Raw genomic sequence first — 21916 nt, forward strand, 5'->3', positions numbered from 1 at the left:
GTAGAGGTGGTATGTGAGCTAGTTCTAAACAAGTTACTTTGAATACTGGAAACTTGGTGCTCTTGGAGAACAGAGCAGTTGAAGTGTGTGGGTCTTGCATGCTATTGTTTCATTTTTTGAGGTGCCTCTTTGCTTTTACATTGCACTACGAAGCGTGGATTCTTCATGTGTTACCTGACAGTTCCCTGGCATTGATGCTTCCTCTAACCGCAAAAAGTTGGGGAAGGGTAAAGCTCTTTTGGAAAGCAGAAAGTTGCTGGAAAGTTATCCCTAGCATTACAGAAAATGAGCTGGAATAGATAGAGCTGGAACCCTGAAAAGGGTTCCCCTGAAATTGGGGAGCATGTAGGAAGAGGATTGCACTGAATGTAAGATGTGCAGGTATTGAATTGAGCTCAAGGAACCGGAGACTTGGCCTAGCTTGTTGCAGACTTTGCTTACACTAAATGAGGATGTGTTGTCTGATTTGGCTGGAAGGTTAAATCACATATGAGCATACAATCACTCTTCCAGCTGGAGGTAGTCCAGCATTTTAAGTAGGTCACTGCAACGCATAGTGCCAAATAATGGTGTCAGTTTCCTAGAAAAGGCTGAACACGGAGGGAAAATCAACCAACCAATGGAGAAAAACTCAAATTATTTTCCATGTGTATGGATATGGTTAAACCTTTTCTCAGTTCCTTTAGCCATTACTATGTCAGAAGGCATTCAGTGTTCAAGGTCCTGAACAGCCTCTCATGGAGTCTAGCTGCTTTAGGTTGCTAGGAAAATGACTGTTGGGTGAAAGTCAAGTGGCAAGGAATGGGTTTTGTTACGTTTTCCCCCTTTTCCTTACCAAAACGTTGTTGTGTCTTAATTCTTCATCGAAGCATGACTGCAAGGTTGAGCTGGCATTTTACAGTAACCACTTTTGCAATAACCTTTTTCACAATGAGTGCAAGATTTCCGTTTTGCTAGATACAACTCACAGACTCGGGAAAGATCGATCCCCATTTGACAGTCTATTGCTTGCACTTCAAACACGTGTTACTTACCTTATATTCATATGGGACCTGGAAAGATTGTGAAAGGCACATGACATAGGTGTTGAGAACTTAGGAAAAAAAAAATATCTGCTCTGGCTAAAAATGAAATGCTTATATATATATATATAAAAATAACTGGGTTTTGTTCATCATTTTAGTTTAAGAAAATGTAGAAGTGCTGACAAATTGTAAAGGATGAAGAGATGGTTAAGAGGAAGCAAGTGAAGGGCGCTTTTCAAATGAAGTTTGTTGGGTTTTTGCAAAGTGTTTATTCAAGCCTCTTTCTGCTCCTTGGAGAAAAGGATTCGTGACTAGAGGAGCTCGATTTGCGCTGGATACTGTACTGGGGTGTGCTTCCCCTGGCTCCGAGAGGTAGTCGGCTCTGGAGGGACGCCTGCCAGCCGCTGCCTACAGCGGGGGCACATGGCAAACGAGGCTCCGACAGACGCGGCATCATCCACTTAGAACTGCCGAGGAAACTGGGGAACTGAGGAGGGAGTGTAATTACCCGGCGAGAAACGCAGGCTACCGCCATCATGAGATACGCCACCGACCACCGGTTTTCCCCAAAGCTAAGAGTGCATTCTGTTACGAAGGCCAGCGACTCTCACGTTGGTTTATCTTCCGGTTAAGTATTTTCCCGAGAAGCCCGGCTACCCGCTGCGGCCACCGCCGCCGAGGACGCTGCTGCGGCCGGCAGCGGGAGCCGTCCCGCGGCGCGGCGAAGCGCCGAACAGCGCCGGCTGCCGCAGACGCGGCGGGCGCCGCCAGGCACCTGCCGCGGCTGCCCGCGGCCGCCAGCTCGGCCCGTCCCGGCGTGAGGCGGCGCCGGGGCCGGCCGCGGGGGGCGGGGCCGGGCCGGGCCGGGGGCGGGGCGCGCCCCGGGGGCGGCCCCGCGCCCTGGTTGGCGGCGGGCGGCTGCGGCGCTCTCCCGGCGGCACGTGGTGCGGGCGGGGCGGCGGAGACGGGGAAGGGGAGCGGCGCCCGTGGGTGAGCGTCCCCTCGGGTAAGGCGCGGGGGCGCGCAGGGGCGCGGCGGCGCGTTCCCTTCCCCTCTGCTGCTGCCCTCCGCCGCGCCGCGGCCTCCGTGGGCGGCCGCAGCCCTGCCGCTTCCCGCGGCGGGTGCCGGTGCCGCCGCCCCCCTCCGGCCTCGCTGCGCGCCGGGCCCGCGCTGCCGCCCGCCGCTAGGCCGCCGAGGCGGGGGGAGGCCCCGGCCCGGCCCGGGGGCCCGGCAGCGCGCCTGGGAGCTGCTGTGGGGCGCGGGGTCGTTGGGACCCCGTCTCGGTCGGTCAGAGAGAGCGTGGTGGCCCCGCACGGCGGCCGGGCCCGGCTGCACGTTCCTCTGAGGCGCCGTAAGTCAGGCTCTTGTCTTCGTAAGGCCGCCCCGCGGTCGTCAGGGCTGTCGTGTTGGTTGCCCCGCCTGGGCACCGGCCCCGCTGGTCAGTGCCGCCGAGTGGTGCCTGCTGCCTGGGGGGAAGGGCTGAGGCCACCTGTTTTTTAGAAGACAATGGAAGAGTTACGCTTTCTGATCAGTATCGACTGGGACTAGGTAATAGATCAGGGGATCTTATCAGCGTATATAAACATGTGGAGGGAGAGTGCGAAGAAGATGGAGCCAGGCTCTTTTCCAGTGGTGCCCTGTGCCAGGACAGGAGGCCGGGAGCACAGACTGAAACACAGGAGGGTCCCTCTGAACGTCAGGAAGCACCAGATGTGGCGTGAGGGTGCCCGAGCGCTGGCACAGGTTGTCCAGAGAGGCTGTGGAGTCTCCCTCCTTGGAAGGTTGGAAAGCCACCTGGACGTGGTCTGGGGTAGCAGGCTCCAGGTGGCCCTCCTTGAGCAGCGGGTGGGACCAGGTGACCTCCAGAGGTCCCTTCCAACCTCAGCTGTTCTGTGATAAACAAGCGTGTAAGTCGGTGAAACTGTAGCACACATTAAATTGCTGTTGCCTTAAAGAAGAAACAACTTGCTGTGCGTAACGTCCGTTATAGCAAGCGCAGAACTGGTTGATATGTTTTAAACAAACAAAGCTGCTTTGCTACACAGTTCTAACTTCGCATTAATACAAATTGAATGAGTTTTGAAGAGTAAAACAGAGCAACAGAAGTTTTGTGGTGTTACTCCCGTGCTTCTGCATAATATTTTCAAACTGTGATCCAGGGGCATGCCACAGGCTACATAACAAGTGCAGTAAAAACTCCAGTGAGACGGTTTTTCATTCATCCTGCAAATTCTGTTTTCTATGACTTCCATTTTGTGCCATGAAGTCTGGGTGAATTTTGGACAAAATGCTTGTAATAGTTGAAGTTGATAAAATTGAAGAGAACTGTTAATCCTGGGGGGCACAAAAAAAGTGCACCGATAATGCTATAAGCATTATTTCAGGACGGTGAGAAGACCATTAACATAGGAAGTGTTTGTAATTATGCTTTTAAAACAACATGACCTGGTTTTGTTTTGGTTTGGTTTTGAGCAGGTATTTCTTAATCAGCTAAAATGGTTCTGAAGAAGAAGAAGAGGGAAATTCAGGTAGATGCATTCTTTCTTGATCAGCAGCAGCTTGAAAAACTTCAGAGTAAGTGGGGTGTTTTTTTCTGAACTAATGCATGATTTCTTATTCTGTTAGTAGAATGTGTTTGTGTAGCTGCTCAAATTAATCTTTTTTTTTCTTGTTAAGTTTTATTTCTGGTGGTTTTGTTTTGTGGGTTTTAGGTGTGTTTGCTCTTTTGTGGTTTGTTTTTATTTTGTAATGACAATGACCTCTTACCTTGGCAGAGAATCCTTTGGAGCATTGTGTCTTTGGTTTGAAAGCTCTTTGCTTTGTTTTATCATTCGTGTGAAGGTGGTAGAAGGTCCTACTTGTGATCCCACTTGCAGGCCTGTAATTCAGTGCTACGTGAGGTACTAGCCTTAATATGTGGGATAACGCTGAATTTCAAAGAATCAGAGAATGATTGAGGTTGGAAGGGATGTCTGGAGGTAATCTTGAGTGTTTTTTCCCAGTCTTTGTATTTTCTGTAGCTAACTTGATTTAAAGATACTGTTCAAATGCTCTTTCATTTTGTGGTGTTTTTTGTGGTTTTTTTTTTGATATGTTAAATTTCCAGTGGTCTTTACTTAAAAAAAACCAACAAAACCCAAAACCCAACAAAAAACTAATGCAAGATTTATATACTAAAGTTACTGTGAGGGGCTCCTTATGTTCTAGTCAGCACTGGTGAGGCCACGCCTGGAGTGCTATATCCAGTTCTGGCCTCCCCGGTACAAGAGAGATACAGACATACAGGAGAGAGTCCAGCGAAGGGCCACTAAGATAATGAAGGGCTTGGAGCATCCCTCCTATGAGGAAAGGCTGAGAGAGCTGGGACTCTTCAGCCGGTGAAGAGAAGGCTCAGGGGGGTCTTACCAATGTGTAAAAAATACCTGAAGGGAGGGTGTAAAGAAGACAGAGCCAGGCTTTTTTCCGTGTTGAACAGTGATGGGATGGGAGGCATGGGCACCAACTGAAACACAGAACTTCCCTCTGAACGTCAGGAAACACTTTCTTAATGTGAGGGTGACTAAGCACTGGCACAGGTTTCCCAGGGAAGTTGGGGAGTCTCTATCCTTGGAGGTGTTCAAAAGCTGTCTGGCCATGGTCCTGGGCAGTCTTCTCCAGGTGACCCTACTTGAGCAGATGAGTTGGACCAGATGACCTCTGGAGGTCCCTTCCAACTTCAACCATGCTGTGATTTTGTGAAACTGGTCTTCATACTGAAGATGAGGTCTACTATTATGTTACAATGAAACTTGTATATTTTTAATTTGTTAGGAAAAAAAAAAAAAAAAGGTGTTCGGGTATTGTAAGGTGGCTTAAGGGATTGTGGCACCAGTAGGTTTACTGGAACAGGTAAAAATCCTAAGAATTAAGCAGTGTTTTCTTATAAATTATGTATTGTTTATACTGCTTATTGTAATTCCTTTCTAAGAAGAGACTCTTCTTCCAAATGTAGGGTTTTCAAAGGCTGAAGAGCAAAACCTGGCATCTCTGCTTCTGCAGTGTGCACAGCTGAACAATGGTATCCAGCAGATCCAGTGTATTAAAAAAGTAAGACTTCACTGTTGTTAGTGTGGTTTTTGGTAACTGACAGTGTGTCAAGTGCACTGTTAATGGGAAATACAAGTCTAAAACTTCATAATGTTTTAAACATTCCTGGAAAAAGGTGAAAACCAGTTGTTACTGCTGCACATGCATTAGGTAGAAATGTAGTTCTACTACTTAAATCAGTAAGGGCTACAGTTACTGTAAATGATGGAAGGCAAGTGATACCAAGTTTCCTATTTTGTATGTATGTATATTTGGTATTAGAGGTGTTCTTGGAACATTATTCAACACCTGAAACTCAATGGGATATAGTAGAGGATAGTTTTGCACCATATACTTGGATGAGAGGGAATTCTGCCTCTGTTAATGATGAGGGTATGTCCAGAGTTTTTGTTGATCATGTGTTCTGCTGATTATAGATAATGCCATTGGTGGAGAAGATGGGCCAAAACTCTGCATGTGATCCCATGGTTAAAGCTTGTTTGGATATTTTGGGAGAGACATATTTTTCACTGGGTGCAAAGAATCCCTTGAAAAAGGTATTAGCAAGGTAAAAAATTGAATACTAAGCCTTTATTTTTTTAAAATTCTTTCCTTACCTAGAAGTCAGTTATTTCCTGTGCACCACAAATTGCTGCACTTTAATTACTGAAAATTTGGGTTACTAATATATGAATATGTACTGTTTTTCTTTCTTAGTTAAAAATCTTAATTATAAATAATACAATGTATCATTAGATAAATAACTTTAAAGTGAAGTTATCATTTTTGATCTGTTTCATTACTGGAAAGACAACATAGCATGTAATCAGCACTTTGAACTTTAAAATCCAATATTAGAGTAGAAATTTAAAAGAATTCTGTTAAAGAAAACAAAATCTGACAATGTCAGGAGAAGGCTGTTCAGAGGAATCATAACTAAACTGTGGTTTCTTGTGCCTATTTTTATTGCAGTTAAGTTTTTCTGTTGCATAATTACTATTGTATATCTTTAGTGAATTTATTACAGCCTTAACATTTTTAAGATACAGTGCTTAGCTGTCTTCATTTCTATGTCTGAAAACATTTGTTGTCCCACTGAGAGATGCAGGGCTTCCATCCTGTATGTGGTTGCATACCAGAGCTTTATGCTCCTGTGACAGGTTTTCTAGCTGCAAAATTAGAATGTGCATGTTAAAAGAGAATATGTTTTCATGCAGGAAGCAACATCTATCTATTATTGGAGTTTTAGCTGACATTGACGTTGGTCAAGTGGATATTTAACATTAGTATGAGCTAACTGATTGTGCTGTTTCTTACTGTTGCAGTTCACTAAATGGTCTTCCTGAACGATTTATGATGTTAGCTGTACAAAGCTTTGTATGCTGCCTTAGGGAAGAACTGAAAACCACAGACGTATATTTGTACAGAAAAGTATTGGAGAACCTTGCTTCCTGTATGGAGGACTTCAGCTTAGGTAGGATGACATTGAATATTTTGTCTTCTGTTTTAGCTTGCTCAACATCGATTTGCATCTTGGTGTGGCACCGAATAGTAATATTTACACTTTATCTACATAAAATTGATAGTATTGGCTAGTATTCAGTAGTTAAAATGTATTTTCTTTCCTCTAGGTAGAGCAAGTGTTAAGAACCTGTTTGAAGAAGGTAAAGTTCATATTTACAGTAGAATAAGTTTCACTGTAGCTTATTGGGGTGGGGGGAGGGTTGTATCTGAAGAAGTAACATGAGGTAGGCATGAAGATCTATCAAATCTGATTTCCTCCTGGTTTATTTTTAATAACTAGTACCCTCGCATGGTACTTTTTTGTCAGAGACTTTCCCTTGATTTGTACCTTTAATTTCCAGGGGTCAATCTTGCTTTATTGAGCAGCCCTAGATATAAATCTGAAAAGGTACCAGTGAGCGATTCTTAGAGGGCTGGGGGAGTTGGTGCTACTTTACATGAAGTATTCTCTGTCCTGTGCCTCATGATGAAGCTGGATGTGGTAACACTGAGCTGTTAACAGCCAGTCTTGACTATAGCAAGCCCAGGCCTGCTGCGGCAAGAATTTTGTTTGGCAATAATTTTGCAGAAGTCTGATCTACTGGTAATATGGGTAACTTGATGTACTGTGCCCTCAGCATGCAGGTAATCTTCACACCTTCCTGTGGGTCTTTTATTGCTGCTCTGTCTTTAGCTCTTGGTAGTTTCAGCTTGTCATCGAGGAAACAGAACAGGATTAGGCCAGCTGGTTTGGAAACTCTTGTTTTGTACCAGGTTGTTGCAAACCAGCTGGAGATTTTGCTTTAGTATCGCTTCTTTGGGTCTGCACTGAAATGTCAGTTTAGTTTGTTTATGGAGTGGAAGAAACACCACTATATGGGTAACTTCATTGTGTCTGGGTATGATGTGTATGTGTGATTGCTTTGCTAGAATTTTTTTGTTCAATTAATCTTTTAAATAAATTCATACTGTAATTATTTTCACTAGTTCTTCAGTTTCTGCAGAAGTCGTTCCTTGACATACAGGAGGAAAACAGGCAAGTGAATTCAATATGTGCTGTATTTTATCTGTTTTTATTTCACTCGTCAGATAATCTGGTATGGTTTGGAATATCAGTTTGATAGCCATACATTGAAGAAAGATGGGAATGTAATTTTACAATGATACATATTTTAGATTAAAAAAAGCTGCTGCTGAGTTTCTCTTCTTTTGCGGCCATATGATGTTATAAAATAAGAAAGGAATGAAATAAAATTAAAGGCGGTAACATTTAAGGCACTGATACTGTGTTAGAGCTACTACTTTTGAGGGAGGCCTTTGAGTTGTGGTTTTGTACCTGAATTGTGACTGAACCCTGTAATTAATAGATAAAATTATTAAAATTCAGGTAGAGTGATACTCTTCCACTTTCCATTTGTGTTTAAATCAGTATTGATACCCTGTTAAGTCTGTCACAGGAGTCATCATTTAGTATCTTAACATTTTCCAGCGTTGCATGAAGTGAATGTTTTTCACTGTGGTCTCTCATCATGTACCCAGACGAGAAGGGTGCTTAATGGAGTGTATTGTACATAAAAGTTTAGGTGTTGTCTGTCTTCATGTTAGAAGAAGGTAAAATCATAGAAATACGCTTTGCACGTGGAAGGACGGCTTGAAAAATGAGAGAGAAGCAGCAATGTGTTCTGTTGGTCTTTTTGGAAAGTTTCTGGAAAAGTTCAGCTCTGCTCAGGCAGAATGAAATGAGTGAGAGTTTGTGACAGGAACCTGCAGAAACTGTAGCAGAATTTGTCATTATGTTTGTTAATTTCATTTTGAAACACTGCCCTTAAGTCTGCTTCTTGTTTTCCTACAGTTACATATCTGTTCACCTCAAACAATAAATCAGTTTTTACCATTAATTCTATCTGAAGTTGGTAGGATGTAGTTTTCTGGCGATGGTGAAGAATGGTTTAATTTCCTTTTTGTGGGCATGTCTTGTCTTCCCCCCCCCAGAAAGAATCATGGAAATCATGTTGTTCAGACTCAGTTGATGCATGATTTACTGATAGCCATTAAAGTTTCAATGATGCTTGTACAGAAATTACAAGAAAATATCCAGGGAAGTCTTTGGAAACACCATGAGTCTTTTGTTTGGCAAAGTATGTGTAGTTTACTGAAAAGCTCCACAAACTTCCTAATGGATGGTAAGTAGAGTAAGATTCAAAACCAAGTATTTTTATTAAGCCAGTCTTGTTGTCTTTGCAGTAAACACAACCTATATGTATAAAAACTTAGTTTAGCTTGAATGGATTGAACTGCTGAGATAAATGGGAGTGGGAGCAGTAGTAGGTCTTTTGGCAAGCAATGATTTGTAGATTGTAATTTTGAAGTGTACAGCTTAACTTTTCCTGCTATAAAAAAACAAGGTAAATGCTATTACTAATAATTTAGGAAGTAATACAAATACTTTTGAGATTCACCAAATGTCTGTGCCTACCAAAAATTTATATATCTGTATGAATTATGCTGTCAGAACTATTTGTCGGTGCACTATAACTAATTGTGTTTACTTCTACTGTACAAAAATATCTGTATAAGAACTTAATATAAATGTCAGTAGGCTTTGCCACAGTCCTCCTTGTCTTACCGGGCAGTTCAATATTTTCTATCTGTTGAAAGGTGTTGATAGACTTCTATTACACTAGAGTATATATTTATTAAATACTTGCTATCCAGGTGGACACTACAGATTTGTGATATACAAGTAGTCTAGGAAAATTCAATGCCATCTTTATAATTTTGATACATAGTTGTAGCACACAATGTTTGCTGCACTCTAATGTAAAATTCTTTCTCTGCCATATAGCAGCGCTCCTGCAAACTGTTCAGACTACCTCAGGACTGGCCGTTATTCTGTTCACTAAAACTATGTATGAGCCAGCTGAAGAATTACCTTCCTTGGTAAGCGTATTTCTTCCCTAAGACTGTGAAATGTCAGTGTCGTTAATCAGTGCTGCGGGTGGTGTTCAGAGGCTTTGCTGGTATGGATAGCAGGACTTGCCAACCTCTGTATCAGTCTTTAATTGGAGTGTAAATCCTTTATTCTCTCCTTGCCATATGAAATAAGAGTAGGGTTTTGAATTTGAGGAAAAACAATGTACAAGAAATCTCTTCAGCTCTTCTGAGATTCTCAGTTATGCATAAAATAGCTTTTCCTCTGTGCTGAGATCCTGTAATGGGTGTTACTTTGCTATTACAGGTCAGTGACTTGCTTCTTGGGTCAATAAAACACACAGATGTGCCAGAGTGGTTTTTGAGTAACTGTGGGACTCTGTGTACAGAAGAATGCCCTGACTCGGTCCTTCTCTTTCTTTGCCATGGAGCACTGGCTATGCTGGAATGGAAGAATGGCAGCATGGGTGAAAATGGAGAGAAACTGCTATTGGATATTGCATCAGTCTTGTTGTCTTTGAGTTCAGAGTAAGCCTGTTTTTTGATTTGTATTGTTTCATGTTTGGGAGGAGGGTGTTGATCTTTTTACTTGTATTTTTACGTGGCTCATGATCCTGGTAGAGTATCCCTTTGATGTTTTCAGTGTAATGATACTAGTTTCTCCCACAGATTGTGTCATCTTTTTAATATATTCAGAAAACCATGTCTTGATATTGTGTAGACAGTTTTAAGTTACAGTTTTCTTTTGCATGCTGAAATGAAATTTTGTTTTTCCAACATAAGTGGGATTAGCTTACCAACTACCTGATGGTAAGGTATAGCAGAATCAGTTGTTATGTAGACAGATAAACTTTAGTTTCAGGACATTGCCTCCTGTGCTTTTAAAAGTACAGAAGAAGTGTGCCAGTGAGTGGAACACTTTGAAGTAAGATGAGTTTAATTTTTTTTTCTGCTTGCAAGCATTGACTGCTTGCATCTAACGGACTACCAGCACTGTTGGATAGGGGATTAAAACATGTATCTAGTTCCACCTTTGTTCCTGCCTTGGAGGTCAGTTTTGTGGTGTTGTTTTTGCACATATGGCAATGAAAAATTTTCCTTCTATTTTCAAGAAGCATGCAGTAATATAGTGCTGCTCACATATTAGCATGTGGATATTAATTTTTATGTTTGTTTTTAAAATAGCAAGTGTAGTGGCTTGTCAGGTTTCTTTTCCCCATATTTAGGGGTTTTAGCTGTGACTAGTTAACAGCATGTCAGTAACTAAGCATATACTTTGCAACATCAAATTCATCACCTCCTTTTTCTGTTGGTTCCTTTTTGTCAATGAATGGTTAGTCTCTCCTTACCTGTGTTGGTGTGAGATAAATTAATGTGATGAATAATTACTCTGAAATAAAAAACTTTTGAAAAAATTGACAAATGGAAATAATGAACTTTCTTTTTGTGTGTTCTTTTTAAAAGGTTAAAAGAATCCAGTATGGCAATGTCTTTGTCTAGAATCCTTGCTATTTGGACTAATTCAGCACAGGCTGCCATTGTTTCAGGCTCCCCAAATCTAAAAATCAAACTTAACGGGAACTCGGACATAATTGGGAAGCTGCTGGAATACATTTATACACACTGGGAACATCCTCTGGATGCTGTTAGACACCAAACCAAACTGATATTCAAGAATCTTCTTCAGATACACCGAACGACCATTACTGGATCCAATGAAAAATCAGACCCATTCTTTGCAAGGCTGATAAAGCATTTGCTAAGCTTGGAGTGGCATGTAAAGGGGAAATATGCTTCTCTTGGCTGTCTTGTGGAGTGTGTGGGCACTGAAAATATACTACAGTTGGACAGAACAATTCCAGTACAAATTTTGGACGTGATGAATGATCAGTCTCTTGCACCCTATGCTAGTGATCTTTTGGAAACCATGTTTACCAATCACAAAGCCCATTTTACTTTGAGTTTTCAAGAAAGCACCTGGATTGACCAGTGGCATGACATCTGGGTTTCTCCTCTTCTAGTAATACTGTGTGAAGGGAACCATGACCAAACTACTTATATAATAGATTACTATTTACCCAAATTGCTCAAATGTAGCCCTGACAGTCTGAGCTACATGATTAGAATTCTTCAGGCTTCTGCAGATGCTAATCTAGGTAAGAAAATAAATATCGTATTTGTAATTATGATTGTTTTTTAAAAAAATCTCAGAAATTTAATTTCTGATATGTTATAAATAATTTGGGAGAAAAATTCCAGATGGCTATTATTGATATTAGTATTTCAAGGTGGAATGCATAATAATCATAAGGGTGTCTTCATGCCATGAGCAAAATAATTAGTATTCTAACTGTGGGTGCCTTACTGTTCTCTTTACATGCCAAGCTTTGTTACATACCAGTATCTTTTTTCTACAATTTTTCTGTTCTGCTGTTATTTCTTACACAGTTGTGTCTAGTAACAGGGCTTTACAGATTAGTTTTTGTTGCAATGTGTGGGTACAGGATTTATGATTCTCTTGTAGTTTTGGACATAATTTAGTCTAATTCTAAAATAAGGGGTTGTGAGGTCTTTCAAGGTCCTTTTTTCATATGATGTGTTTAAGACAAAGCTTTTGGGGTACTAGGTGATTTAGAACTAGTTTAATCTATGACAGACACTGTTGTTTGGGGTTTAATGGGTAAAAAAGGGGGCCAGGGATCATGTGTTGGAAGTATTGGGAGTTTCTGACAAGCATTGCAATTAGCACAGTGTGTTAATCAAGCTATAATTATTACTGGTTTTCATTTTCTTTAGGCTCTCGTGGTACTAGAGGAGCTCTTGGAGCATTAATGGCATGCCTAAGAACAGCCAGGGCTCACGGACACCTGGAACTTTCAACTATGATGAGCAATGGTCTTGTATCCACTGAGTGTATAAAACAGGGTCTAGTTCATCAGCACAATCAGGTAAAGTGACAACTTTTTTTTGTGTCTTTAAATTAGAAGAATTGCTTCAACCCTAAATACTGTGTCAGCATTGTTTTAAAACAAAGGTATCATCGCAGATGCCTGTAACTCTTTTGTATTTAACATCTAAATATCTTTCAGGTTTGCATTGATGCTTTAGGTTTGCTTTGTGAAACCCATCGTAGCACGGAAATTGTGTCTAAGGAAGAAATGCAATTAATTCAATTTTTTATGATGTACAACTTGAACAGCCAGTCTCCTTCAGTAAGGCAACAGATAGGCTCTTTACTCAGAAAGGTAATTTCAAACTATAAACAGTGTCTAATGTGCCTATTACATTAGTCATTTAGCATTTAAAAAATAATAATCTGCTAAGTATGTTATGAAGTTGCTCATCTGAAAGAGTAGAAGTTCTAAGACCAGGACTATGTTGTATGTGTTACCCAACTGAATGGTGGTAAGTCATTGCAGGCAAGGATGGCTTAAACAAAAAAATTAAGTGATAGGCACAGTATCTTGATAGAAATGGTAGTGAGTGTTACTTAACCTGTCAGCATATGCATACTTTACCAATAGCAAAGCAGTGTACCTTGTGTGGCCTTTGTTGTGGACTAAAAGTGTGCTTATGTAGACTTACCAGACCTCAGGCAAATTCACAGTCACTTGATCAGCCTCAGCCACCTGACTTGAAAGACAAGGTGGAAGAATATTAAAGGAACAGCATGACATGTGGCTGTGCTGTTACAGTCTGCAGGGATTGAGTGTGTTGACATTGTGGAAGTTGCCAAGGTCACATGTCAATCATGGTAGAAGGATACGGATAAAATGAGGAAACCATGTATATACGAGGAATGTTTTGGAAGATGTTAATAGCAAAAGAAAGCAGTGTGGAACAAGAAAATAATTAATTTGAGACGGGGGGAAAAATGACGGAATAGGTTTGGCAGAAACAAAAGAGAAGTCCATCTCTTTCCATACTTGCCTGGTGCAAACTGAGGAATGAGATGGAAAAATTGTGTTAGAGGGAGTGTAATAAGAAAGGAAATAATACTAGTGGGTATAAAAGAGCTGGGGGAAGCACTCCTTAGGTGAGTCAAACTCTGTGAGAGTCACTGAAGCTGTAAGAATTATATGGATTGAGGCTTTTTTTAATAGAGGAATATAGGTCCCACAGAAGATGGGGAGGTGGGAGGAGAAGACTAGGCATGAATTTAAGGAGGAAGATGGAAGAAGGTGTTGGGTGTGCAGAGGGAGGGGGGAAAAGGTTGGTCACAAGAGAGATGCGGAGCAAAAAACTTGGTTTTGGAGTGGAGGGAGAAGGATCTGTCCTGCATTATACTGCATGCAAACTTTTTAAAAATTGCAAGCAATATGATCTGGAAGATAAGCTGAAAATTCCCTTGTTTAACTGTCAATGATTCTTGCCTTACCTATGTTTTGCTTTTGTTTTAAAAGTTATTTTGTAGGATACAAGAAAGTTCCCAGGTGCTTTATAAATTGGAGCAAAATAAAACCAAGCAAGAGTTACTTGAAAACTCAACTAAAAGGCATCCTTTGGGGATTTTGCAGCAATATAAAGTAAGTTAGACTGCTAGAGATACAGATGCAAAAGGTGTGATAGCATTTCTTGACGATAGTTCATTGTTCTGGAGAATGCCTCTGGGTAGGTTAGGCTGTCTCTGTACTCGGAGATAGTGCACTGCAGAAGGAAGAAACTTGTGAAGTGAAACAGTACTGAGGACCTTGTCCACTCTGTATGCACTTATGCAAGTTAATTTTGACTAAATGTACTGTTGTCTCATGAATTGAGTGTCCATGAGTATTATCTCTAAGGTTAATTTTGTCCAAAAGCAATAAAGGTTGTTTTCTGAGGGATTGCCCCATGGTGTGAACTGAAACAGCAGTAAATGGTGAATGACTGGAGATGTACCCCCAGTCCAAACTAAAATTTTCAAGTGAATCTCCTGTCAGCTGCTGGCAGTTTAGTAGCAAATTTTAAATGATGTGCATTACTGGGGCTTGAAATGAAGATCTGTTGAGCTTCAGCCTTTTTCTAGCTCTCCAGAATGATCAGTGAGAGAATGAATGACAGAGCTTCAGCACAAAGACTTCTGTATAAAAACTTCTTTTGTATTTGTCCTTTTTTCCTATTTGAAGGCTCAAATAATAGGTTTCTTGTGTTAAACTGTTTCTTGTCTTGTGTTCTGCTTTTCTTGTTCAAGTAATTTTCAAGGTTTTGATACAATGGCCATATTTTTGTGGGAGTGGGGAAGGGAAACTTTTTTAAAAAACAAAAAACAAACAAAAAAGTTTGTCCAGCCATCACTGTATTCTAGGAAACAAGAAGTTTGTCAGTACTACAAAGGCAGGCCTCCCGTTCTTCCAAAATTAACTGTAACATCATAATTTTTTGGCTAACATGTAAAACAGAATGTCCTGAATTCAGTTACTTTGGCTTTTATTTGTAGGGCAGCAAGTAAACTGTCTTAAAATTTTTCTTGTGATTTTCAGGATTTCATGTCATCTGTATGTGACAGACTTTTTGAGGTACTGTTTCCTGGTTCATCACACCCAACCAGATTTTCTGCACTAACTATTTTAGGATCAATAGCAGAAATGTTTTCTGTTCCAAAAGGTGAGAAGCCTAATTTATAGGCTGTAGGAATGGGAAGTTTTGAAGATTCTTTTATGTCAGCTATTCAATTTCTCCCAAAGTAAACCAGTATTCTTAGTCCTTAATTTCTATGGCATTTCATGTGTCACTTTAATTTTACCTGAAGGAAGCATAGTAATTTTTATTGGAAAATGGAATATTGACGTAAATGCAGATATTTATGGCCTGTTGAATATCTTCCATAAATCGGGATTTTCCTGCATAGCCTGGTTTTTAGCAAGGTTTTTCAATGAATTTTTGTTGCTATGAAGAAAACTTTTGGACAAGATTCAATATATTTGATAATTTTACCCCCTTTTCCTGTTCTAACATCTTGATAATATGCAATTCAAAATGTTGAGACCACAAAAACTCTTTATTGAAAAGGCTTGCATATTCTCATGATGTTATTCTACTAAATGAGGAACAATTTAATTGGACAGTTTATGATTTTTGTGCTGCTGTTATTTTAAATTTTCTTCACAATGTTATGACAACCCCAGTTCAAGAAGTAGTATTAGTTAGAGCCTTGGACTATTGATGGTCTTGCTAAATCTTGTCTCTGGATCATATAGCCAACATAAAAGTATGTTTTCAGTCTTAAATTGTAAATTTTATTTATTTTTTTTTTTTAAAGAAATGAGACATACAGGATAAAAGTTGATTTTTGAGGAAGAAGGAAAAATGCCTTCTTGGTAGATCTCTTCTCAAAACCCCTGATAAATCACGAACACGTTAATTTTGTTGTTATGAGTCTGTAGTATGTTGTTGATGCTTTTTTTTATTATTTTTTTTTTTAAGAGAAAGTTGTATTGAGAGTTGTTTATGATAGCAGCTTTAGGATTTCAGAAGCCTGACATTACTTCTGTAAAGGGGACTTGGCTGCTGTTGAGTTCTGTGCTGGAATGTGGTGCACTTGTTTACATCTTAAAATTTCTGGCTTCTTACAGCATTAGGTCAGTCGCCATAAATCATGACTGCTTTAAATCTAAATTAAAAGCAAAAAATTGTAATGGCTTCCATTTTAGGGGATTATTCCTATGACAGAAAGAACCCCCAAAACCAAACCCCAAAACATACTGAAGTTTTAAACCTTTTTTAAGAGGAATTATTTTCTAATATTATATACTTCCAGGAAAAGAATTTTTAAACAAAGCTAAAGTAAAGGTTATTTTCAATGCTGGATTTAATGTGAATAAATGGGATTCTGTTTTTGGCAATAGTTACTTTCTGTGTTATGGAGAATCATTTTTGGGATATGATAACCTCTTTTTCCAACAATAAACATGACATTTTAAGACCTAGTAAGAGAAGTAATATTAAAATAATGCTTTAACTAAAATTTTATTTCGATGCTTCTTTTAGTATAGCTAAGTGAAATGTGAGTACGGTGCTTATGCTGGAAAGAATTAGAGCAAAACTATGTAAGGCATTGATTTCTTTGAACAGGCCAGGCACAAGTTTTTCAGTTGGATCAGGAGATTGATTCTACTCGTGTCCGGACTTTGATCCAGTGTTTTGCCAGTACTTTTGAGGAAGTAAAAGTTCTAGCGTTTGGACTTTTGATGAAACTACGTGATGTTGCATTTAATTTACAGGTATGTAATTAAAAATAGTTTAAGGGGAATAATTCCATGTAAGATGAATATTCTATATTATACCAGGTACTTGAGTTAGGTACAAAGCATAATTCCTGAAAATCAGAAGTTGGTCTACATTGCCTGCGGTAGTGTTCATTGCTAGCATCTTCTATATATTTTTACACAGCTTCTGCCCTGTTGTGTTTTAACCCCAGCCCCATTAGATCCTGAGCAGTGATCCCCCCAGGCCATGTCCCCCCAGTTTATATGCTGGGCATGATGTCACATGGTATGGAATACCCCTTTGGGCAGTTTGGGTCAGCTGCCCTGTCTGTGTCCCCTCCCAGCTTCTTTTGCCCCCTTAGCCTTCTTGCTGGCTGGGCAGGAGAAGCTGAAAAATCCTTGACTTAGTCTAAACACTACTTAGCAACAGCTGAAAACATCAGTGTGTTATCAACATTGTTCTCATACTGAACTCAAAACACAGCACTGTACCAGCTACTAGGAAGACAGTTAACTCTATCCCAGCCAAAACCAGGACATGCCCTTACCTAAGCAGGGTTGTTTCACTAATGGATGAAGGAGTTGGGAAGTTCATTGGATATGACTATGAACTATCAGGGAAATAGTTAATGCAAGCTGCTTGCTTAGCTGTGGCTTCCCTTTGTAAATGATAGAGGCATTTTGACTTGGTTACTCTTGTATTTTAAGAAATTTAGTTCTGTTTTTCTTTTCCTTTCTGATTGGTCTCAGATTTCATTATCTGACTGTCTTTTTTGATTTCTCCCAAATTTTGCCCTTTGACTCAATATTGATTTTTGTGTTGTATTACTTCATAAAAAGTTACTTTTAAATGCATAAGTACTGGTGAATAAATATTGCTTCCTGATAAACTATGCTTCTCTGTGATGTCTATTTGCAGATAAAACACAGTATTTTGGAAAAAAAAAAACCCCAAACCAAAACCTCACCATCCTCCTGGGAAGTGCAGTGTGTTTGAATACTGCTTTATAAAACGACTGTCCCCATCCTCAGTGTGTATGTAATTGTATCTTTGCTAAATACATACACATGCATGTTTTGAAAATAAGGTTATCAGTGTACAAAACGTTTCCTACGAAATGTCTACCAGCGAACTTACTGAAAAGCAGATTGCAGGGTGCTAAGTAGCTTAAATCAATATGTAAGCTCAATAAAATGAGCAATACTGGTTGTTTTTTTCAGGATTCTGAAAATGTAGATCTCCTATTCCAAGCAGCAATGGATCTTAGCACAAGTACCAAGCCATACGATTGTGTCACTGCTTCATATTTGTTGAACTTTTTAGTACATCATAAAGGACTACAACATATTTGTTTAGGAAAATGGCTTGAGCATAACTCCCAGGTGGATGAAAACACATCAGTAAGCACAGTGGAGAAGAACACTTTAGCAGGTAAGCTCTTGGGGAAATGAACCCCCATGGTTTTATGTTTATTTGAAATGTTACTGCTTTTCCTTAAGGCTTTTGGTAGGAGGCATAATGAGTGAGAGATGCTTATTTCTAATAGGATTTTAAGTATATTTTGTTTTGCTGTTAAGAAGCCAGGTGCCTTAGTAAGACCTTAATCTAGTCCTGTTCCTATTGAGGCTATTGAATATTCTTAGAAGATGGCTTTTGTTATTATTTTGATGAGAGGGAAAGTGACGTTGAGGCCCTGGTAGCTAGCCTGATGAAGCTGTGCGCATAAAGTGCAGGAAAGAAACCTCTGCTTCCTCTAAGAGCTCACTCACCCAGAGCGAAAGCAGCTGTAGTTGGTCTGTGTCATGTTCTAGTACTTGGTATTTTCAGCGCTGTCCCTTGGAGCTCTGTCCACTTGGAACCATTTGTGAGTGGTTTGCAGTTCAGCACATACATTTCTGTGGTAATTAGGCTTTGTTCGCATGTGGAATATTTTTCTTTGGATTGTGCCTCTGGATGAAAGCTAAGAGACTCTAGATCTGGTGGATTTGGCAAATTTGTTTAACAGGCTTCCTCCACCTTTTGTAATCTGCCATAAATCCAAAATCTTTAAATTCATTATTTGTAATAAAGCATTGGATGCAATTTGTAGTAAAATCACTATTGTATACTTTTTTGTGCCATTATTGGCTTCTCTGCAGATACCTATTAATACTTTCTTCTTATACAGTGAAATGACGATTTCGAGATACAGTTGTGGTTGCCATAAATGAAGCAAATGGATGGGTAACCTCATGTCTCATTGTTAGAGAGCATCTCCTGTTGTTAGTTATTTGTAGTTCGTTATTTGGGTCTGTAATTCATTCTGATTCTGACATTGAGATGCCACATGGTATAAATACAAATAAAATAGGCACGTGTACCCTTGAAAATTGCGCAGGTTCTTTAGTGGCTAATGTAAGATTCAAATACTTAACTGTAGATTTCAGATCTTTAATATTCTGCTGAACCATTTGTTGTATTAACCTGGTTCTAAGGGTGAAGTCTGACTTTTGGTATGTGGTAAATAACTTCTTTTGACTTCATGAGCTGTGGGATTGTCCCCGAGAACAGGATCTGGGCTGTGCTTTTTGCAGCTGCTCTTTCATTGGGACAGACAGACTAAGTTGACTATAACAGATACTGCTGGAGTTTAGATAGATGAAAATCAACAATAACTTTATTTAAATGACAAAAGAGTGAAAAGTGTAAACAAGGAAATTGCTGTGCATTTTCCATTGAATTGTTGTGTAAACAGGCTTTATTCCTATTTCTTTAAAGCAGATTTGTTGCTTAGAAAATACAATATATGTATGTATAATGCAGATCTGTACTTAAAATTTTAGTTATCAAGCTTTTGTTGGTGAATGTTGAAGAAGAAATATTTCAAGCTAAGAAGTCTCTGCTTCAAGCAGCAGCATCGTTCCCAATGTATGGGAGAGTGCATTGTATAACTGGTGCTTTGCAGCAATTACCTTTTAAGTAAGTAAAACATACTGCTAAATAGTAGTCATAGCTCCATATTTAAGCACAGTGGAAAAACTGCTCAGGAGAACATAAAAGCATACAGTGTTATTTGTAATGAAATCCAGTACCTGTGGCTTTTAGAACTCTTACTGGCTGCTGCACTGTTTAGCTAGCTGTTGGGTACTTATTTGTATGTATTAAACTCAGTCTTAGGACTTTTCAAACTGTACCCTATTTACACTTACCATAAATACTGCTGTGAAAGTGTTTGTAATTCAGTTCTTTCTTTTAAATAGAAAATTATTTTAAATCCTTGTTGTGTTATGTTTTGTTAGTGATTTTGTTAGGATCTTTGTGTTTGGGTTTTTTGTTTGTTTGGGTTTTTTGTTGCTTTTTTTAAGTACCTTGACATTGGTTGCTGAATGGAAGGAAATGGTTGCCAGGCTCATTCTGATGTCGTACAAACTCTCTGCTGTAGTATCACCAGTAGTGCAGAGCTCATCACCAGAGGGTCTTATTCCAATGGACAGTGATTCAGGTAAACAAACAAAACCCTAAAAGAATTCTGTTAAAATCCAAAGCTCCTGAAGTTGTTTGTCTCACAGTGATTCAGAGCTAGAGCTAGCATCCTCCCTTTCAATTTCTCATTTTATGTCATCATCTTAAACCACTCTTTTGAATTCTGATATAGGTTGTCTTGACTTCTGCACTAAAAATACCCCATTTGCAGATAGTGTTGTTGCATCTGTTTCAAAACTGATGACTGTAAAGTCCAGTTTTCTTTCTTCCTTAATCCTTGTAATCACCATAGTTTTATATTTGTTTTTTAGTGCTAATAGCTTTCTTTTGTAGTACATACCCAAAATGAATTACATTTGTATAAAGAATTGGAAGTAAAAAACCAAAACCAAAAACCTATCTTAAATATTTCTCGTTTAATGTGTAGAAAGTGCAGGTCGTCTGCAGATGATTCTGCATGAGATACAACCACAGGACACGAATGATTATTTTATTCAAGCAAAAATTTTGAAAGAACACTGCAAAGTAGAGTCTGAAAAGCTGGCTGACCACAGGCCAATGGATAATATTTGCACAGAAATGAGAGGTAAATCCAATGCTGTATTAGTAATTAAATCAAGATAGTCTTTATAGAGCAGGCATTTTACATGGGTGATCAAAATTGGAAGTTACTTGCTCTGTGTAATGTTTCAGTTCTACAATAAATCTGTCAGAAGCTAGTTTTTTGTGGACATGGTTTTAAAGACTAATTCACTGTGTTTCTGGAAGATTGTGGTTAATATCTCTTAGAGCACAAGTGAAAATGAGTTGTTTTGATATTGGCCTAGACTCTATTGCCTTAACTGCACTGGTCAGGTAACCTTTAACACCTTTTCTGTCAAGCAACGCTTTTAATGCATTTCTTGTTGCAAGGTGTTAGTGTGATTTCCCTCTCCAGTGTACACAAGGCTAGTGGGGAATATGTTAATGCAATAAAACTTGTTGCATGAAATTCCATAAGCAGAAGCTTCTGTTTGAAAGATTCCAGTGGTAAAATGTTAGATAGTATTTGTCTACTTTAATAAATAGCAGTTATGAAATTGAGCCTTACAGTGATAAAGAAATTGTAAACTTTTACATATTTAGTGTATGCCAGAATAAATTTACAGAATACCTGTATGCTTTTAAATTTTATGGTTTATGCAAGATTTTTAAGTTTTAAATATTTGAACTTCATTTCCTCACATTTTTTCCTATGTTTAAAATTGTTTTGTTTGGGCCATATGTTTTGTTTCATGAGAAGTCTTCATGTTAAAGTGGCACAGTGGCCACCAGATGGTGATATTGCATGAGAAATGTGATGCCTTTGCCGGGTCTCTTACTATGGGAGCACCTCGGTTAAAAACCAAGTAACATACAGTGAGTGACAGATTGATGATTGATGTGGAGTTTGTTGGAGCCTGGCTCCGAAGTTGTAGGTGTTTGTATAGTTCAGTGTGCAGGTGAATACCGATTGTGACCAAAAGATCTCTGCTCTTTAAAACAGCAGTTGCTACCTTTTCTAAGTGGAGTAAAGTACAGTGAGTGTTCAGGAATGGAAGTAACTAGGGTGAGCAAAACTGAATTATCTTTTGGGTTAGCAAGTTCAGAAATTTTTTTTCATAGTTGTGTTTTTGTAAGAAGATCATGCTAACTTAAGTTTAAGTTAAAAGTTTATGTCTGAGAACCTTTAATTACACTATTACATTTGTTGATTTTTATTTTTA

At 39.3% G+C, this 21916-nt stretch overlaps 1 protein-coding gene across 9 annotated transcripts in view; it reads left to right on the plus strand.

Moving 5' to 3' along the window:
• The first annotated feature begins 1977 nt into the window (after positions 1 to 1977).
• THADA (THADA armadillo repeat containing) overlaps positions 1978 to 21916 on the plus strand; it is a 170627-nt gene continuing 150688 nt past the window's right edge. For 6 of the 9 annotated variants that reach the window (XM_049833902.1, XM_049833904.1, XM_049833905.1 and 3 more), the window contains exons 1-20: positions 2329 to 2573; positions 3501 to 3599; positions 5017 to 5111; positions 5528 to 5658; positions 6416 to 6564; positions 6722 to 6754; positions 7581 to 7633; positions 8590 to 8776; positions 9439 to 9533; positions 9832 to 10052; positions 10989 to 11680; positions 12321 to 12472; positions 12614 to 12769; positions 13928 to 14050; positions 14984 to 15107; positions 16575 to 16723; positions 17930 to 18140; positions 19532 to 19667; positions 20054 to 20190; positions 20599 to 20757. In XM_049833902.1, the coding sequence (XP_049689859.1) occupies positions 3521 to 3599; positions 5017 to 5111; positions 5528 to 5658; positions 6416 to 6564; positions 6722 to 6754; positions 7581 to 7633; positions 8590 to 8776; positions 9439 to 9533; positions 9832 to 10052; positions 10989 to 11680; positions 12321 to 12472; positions 12614 to 12769; positions 13928 to 14050; positions 14984 to 15107; positions 16575 to 16723; positions 17930 to 18140; positions 19532 to 19667; positions 20054 to 20190; positions 20599 to 20757 (3082 nt within the window). In that variant the 5' untranslated portion in view covers positions 2329 to 2573; positions 3501 to 3520. Of the gene's footprint in view, positions 2032 to 2328; positions 2574 to 3500; positions 3600 to 5016; positions 5112 to 5527; positions 5659 to 6415; positions 6565 to 6721; positions 6755 to 7580; positions 7634 to 8589; positions 8777 to 9438; positions 9534 to 9831; positions 10053 to 10988; positions 11681 to 12320; positions 12473 to 12613; positions 12770 to 13927; positions 14051 to 14983; positions 15108 to 16574; positions 16724 to 17929; positions 18141 to 19531; positions 19668 to 20053; positions 20191 to 20598; positions 20758 to 21916 lie in introns of those variants that run through there. The other 3 variants (XM_049833903.1, XM_049833906.1, XM_049833907.1) reach the window with 3 other exon arrangements.

This window comes from Accipiter gentilis, chromosome 30 (genome assembly GCF_929443795.1).
Source record: "Accipiter gentilis chromosome 30, bAccGen1.1, whole genome shotgun sequence".
NCBI classification, from domain to species: Eukaryota; Metazoa; Chordata; class Aves; order Accipitriformes; family Accipitridae; genus Astur; species Astur gentilis.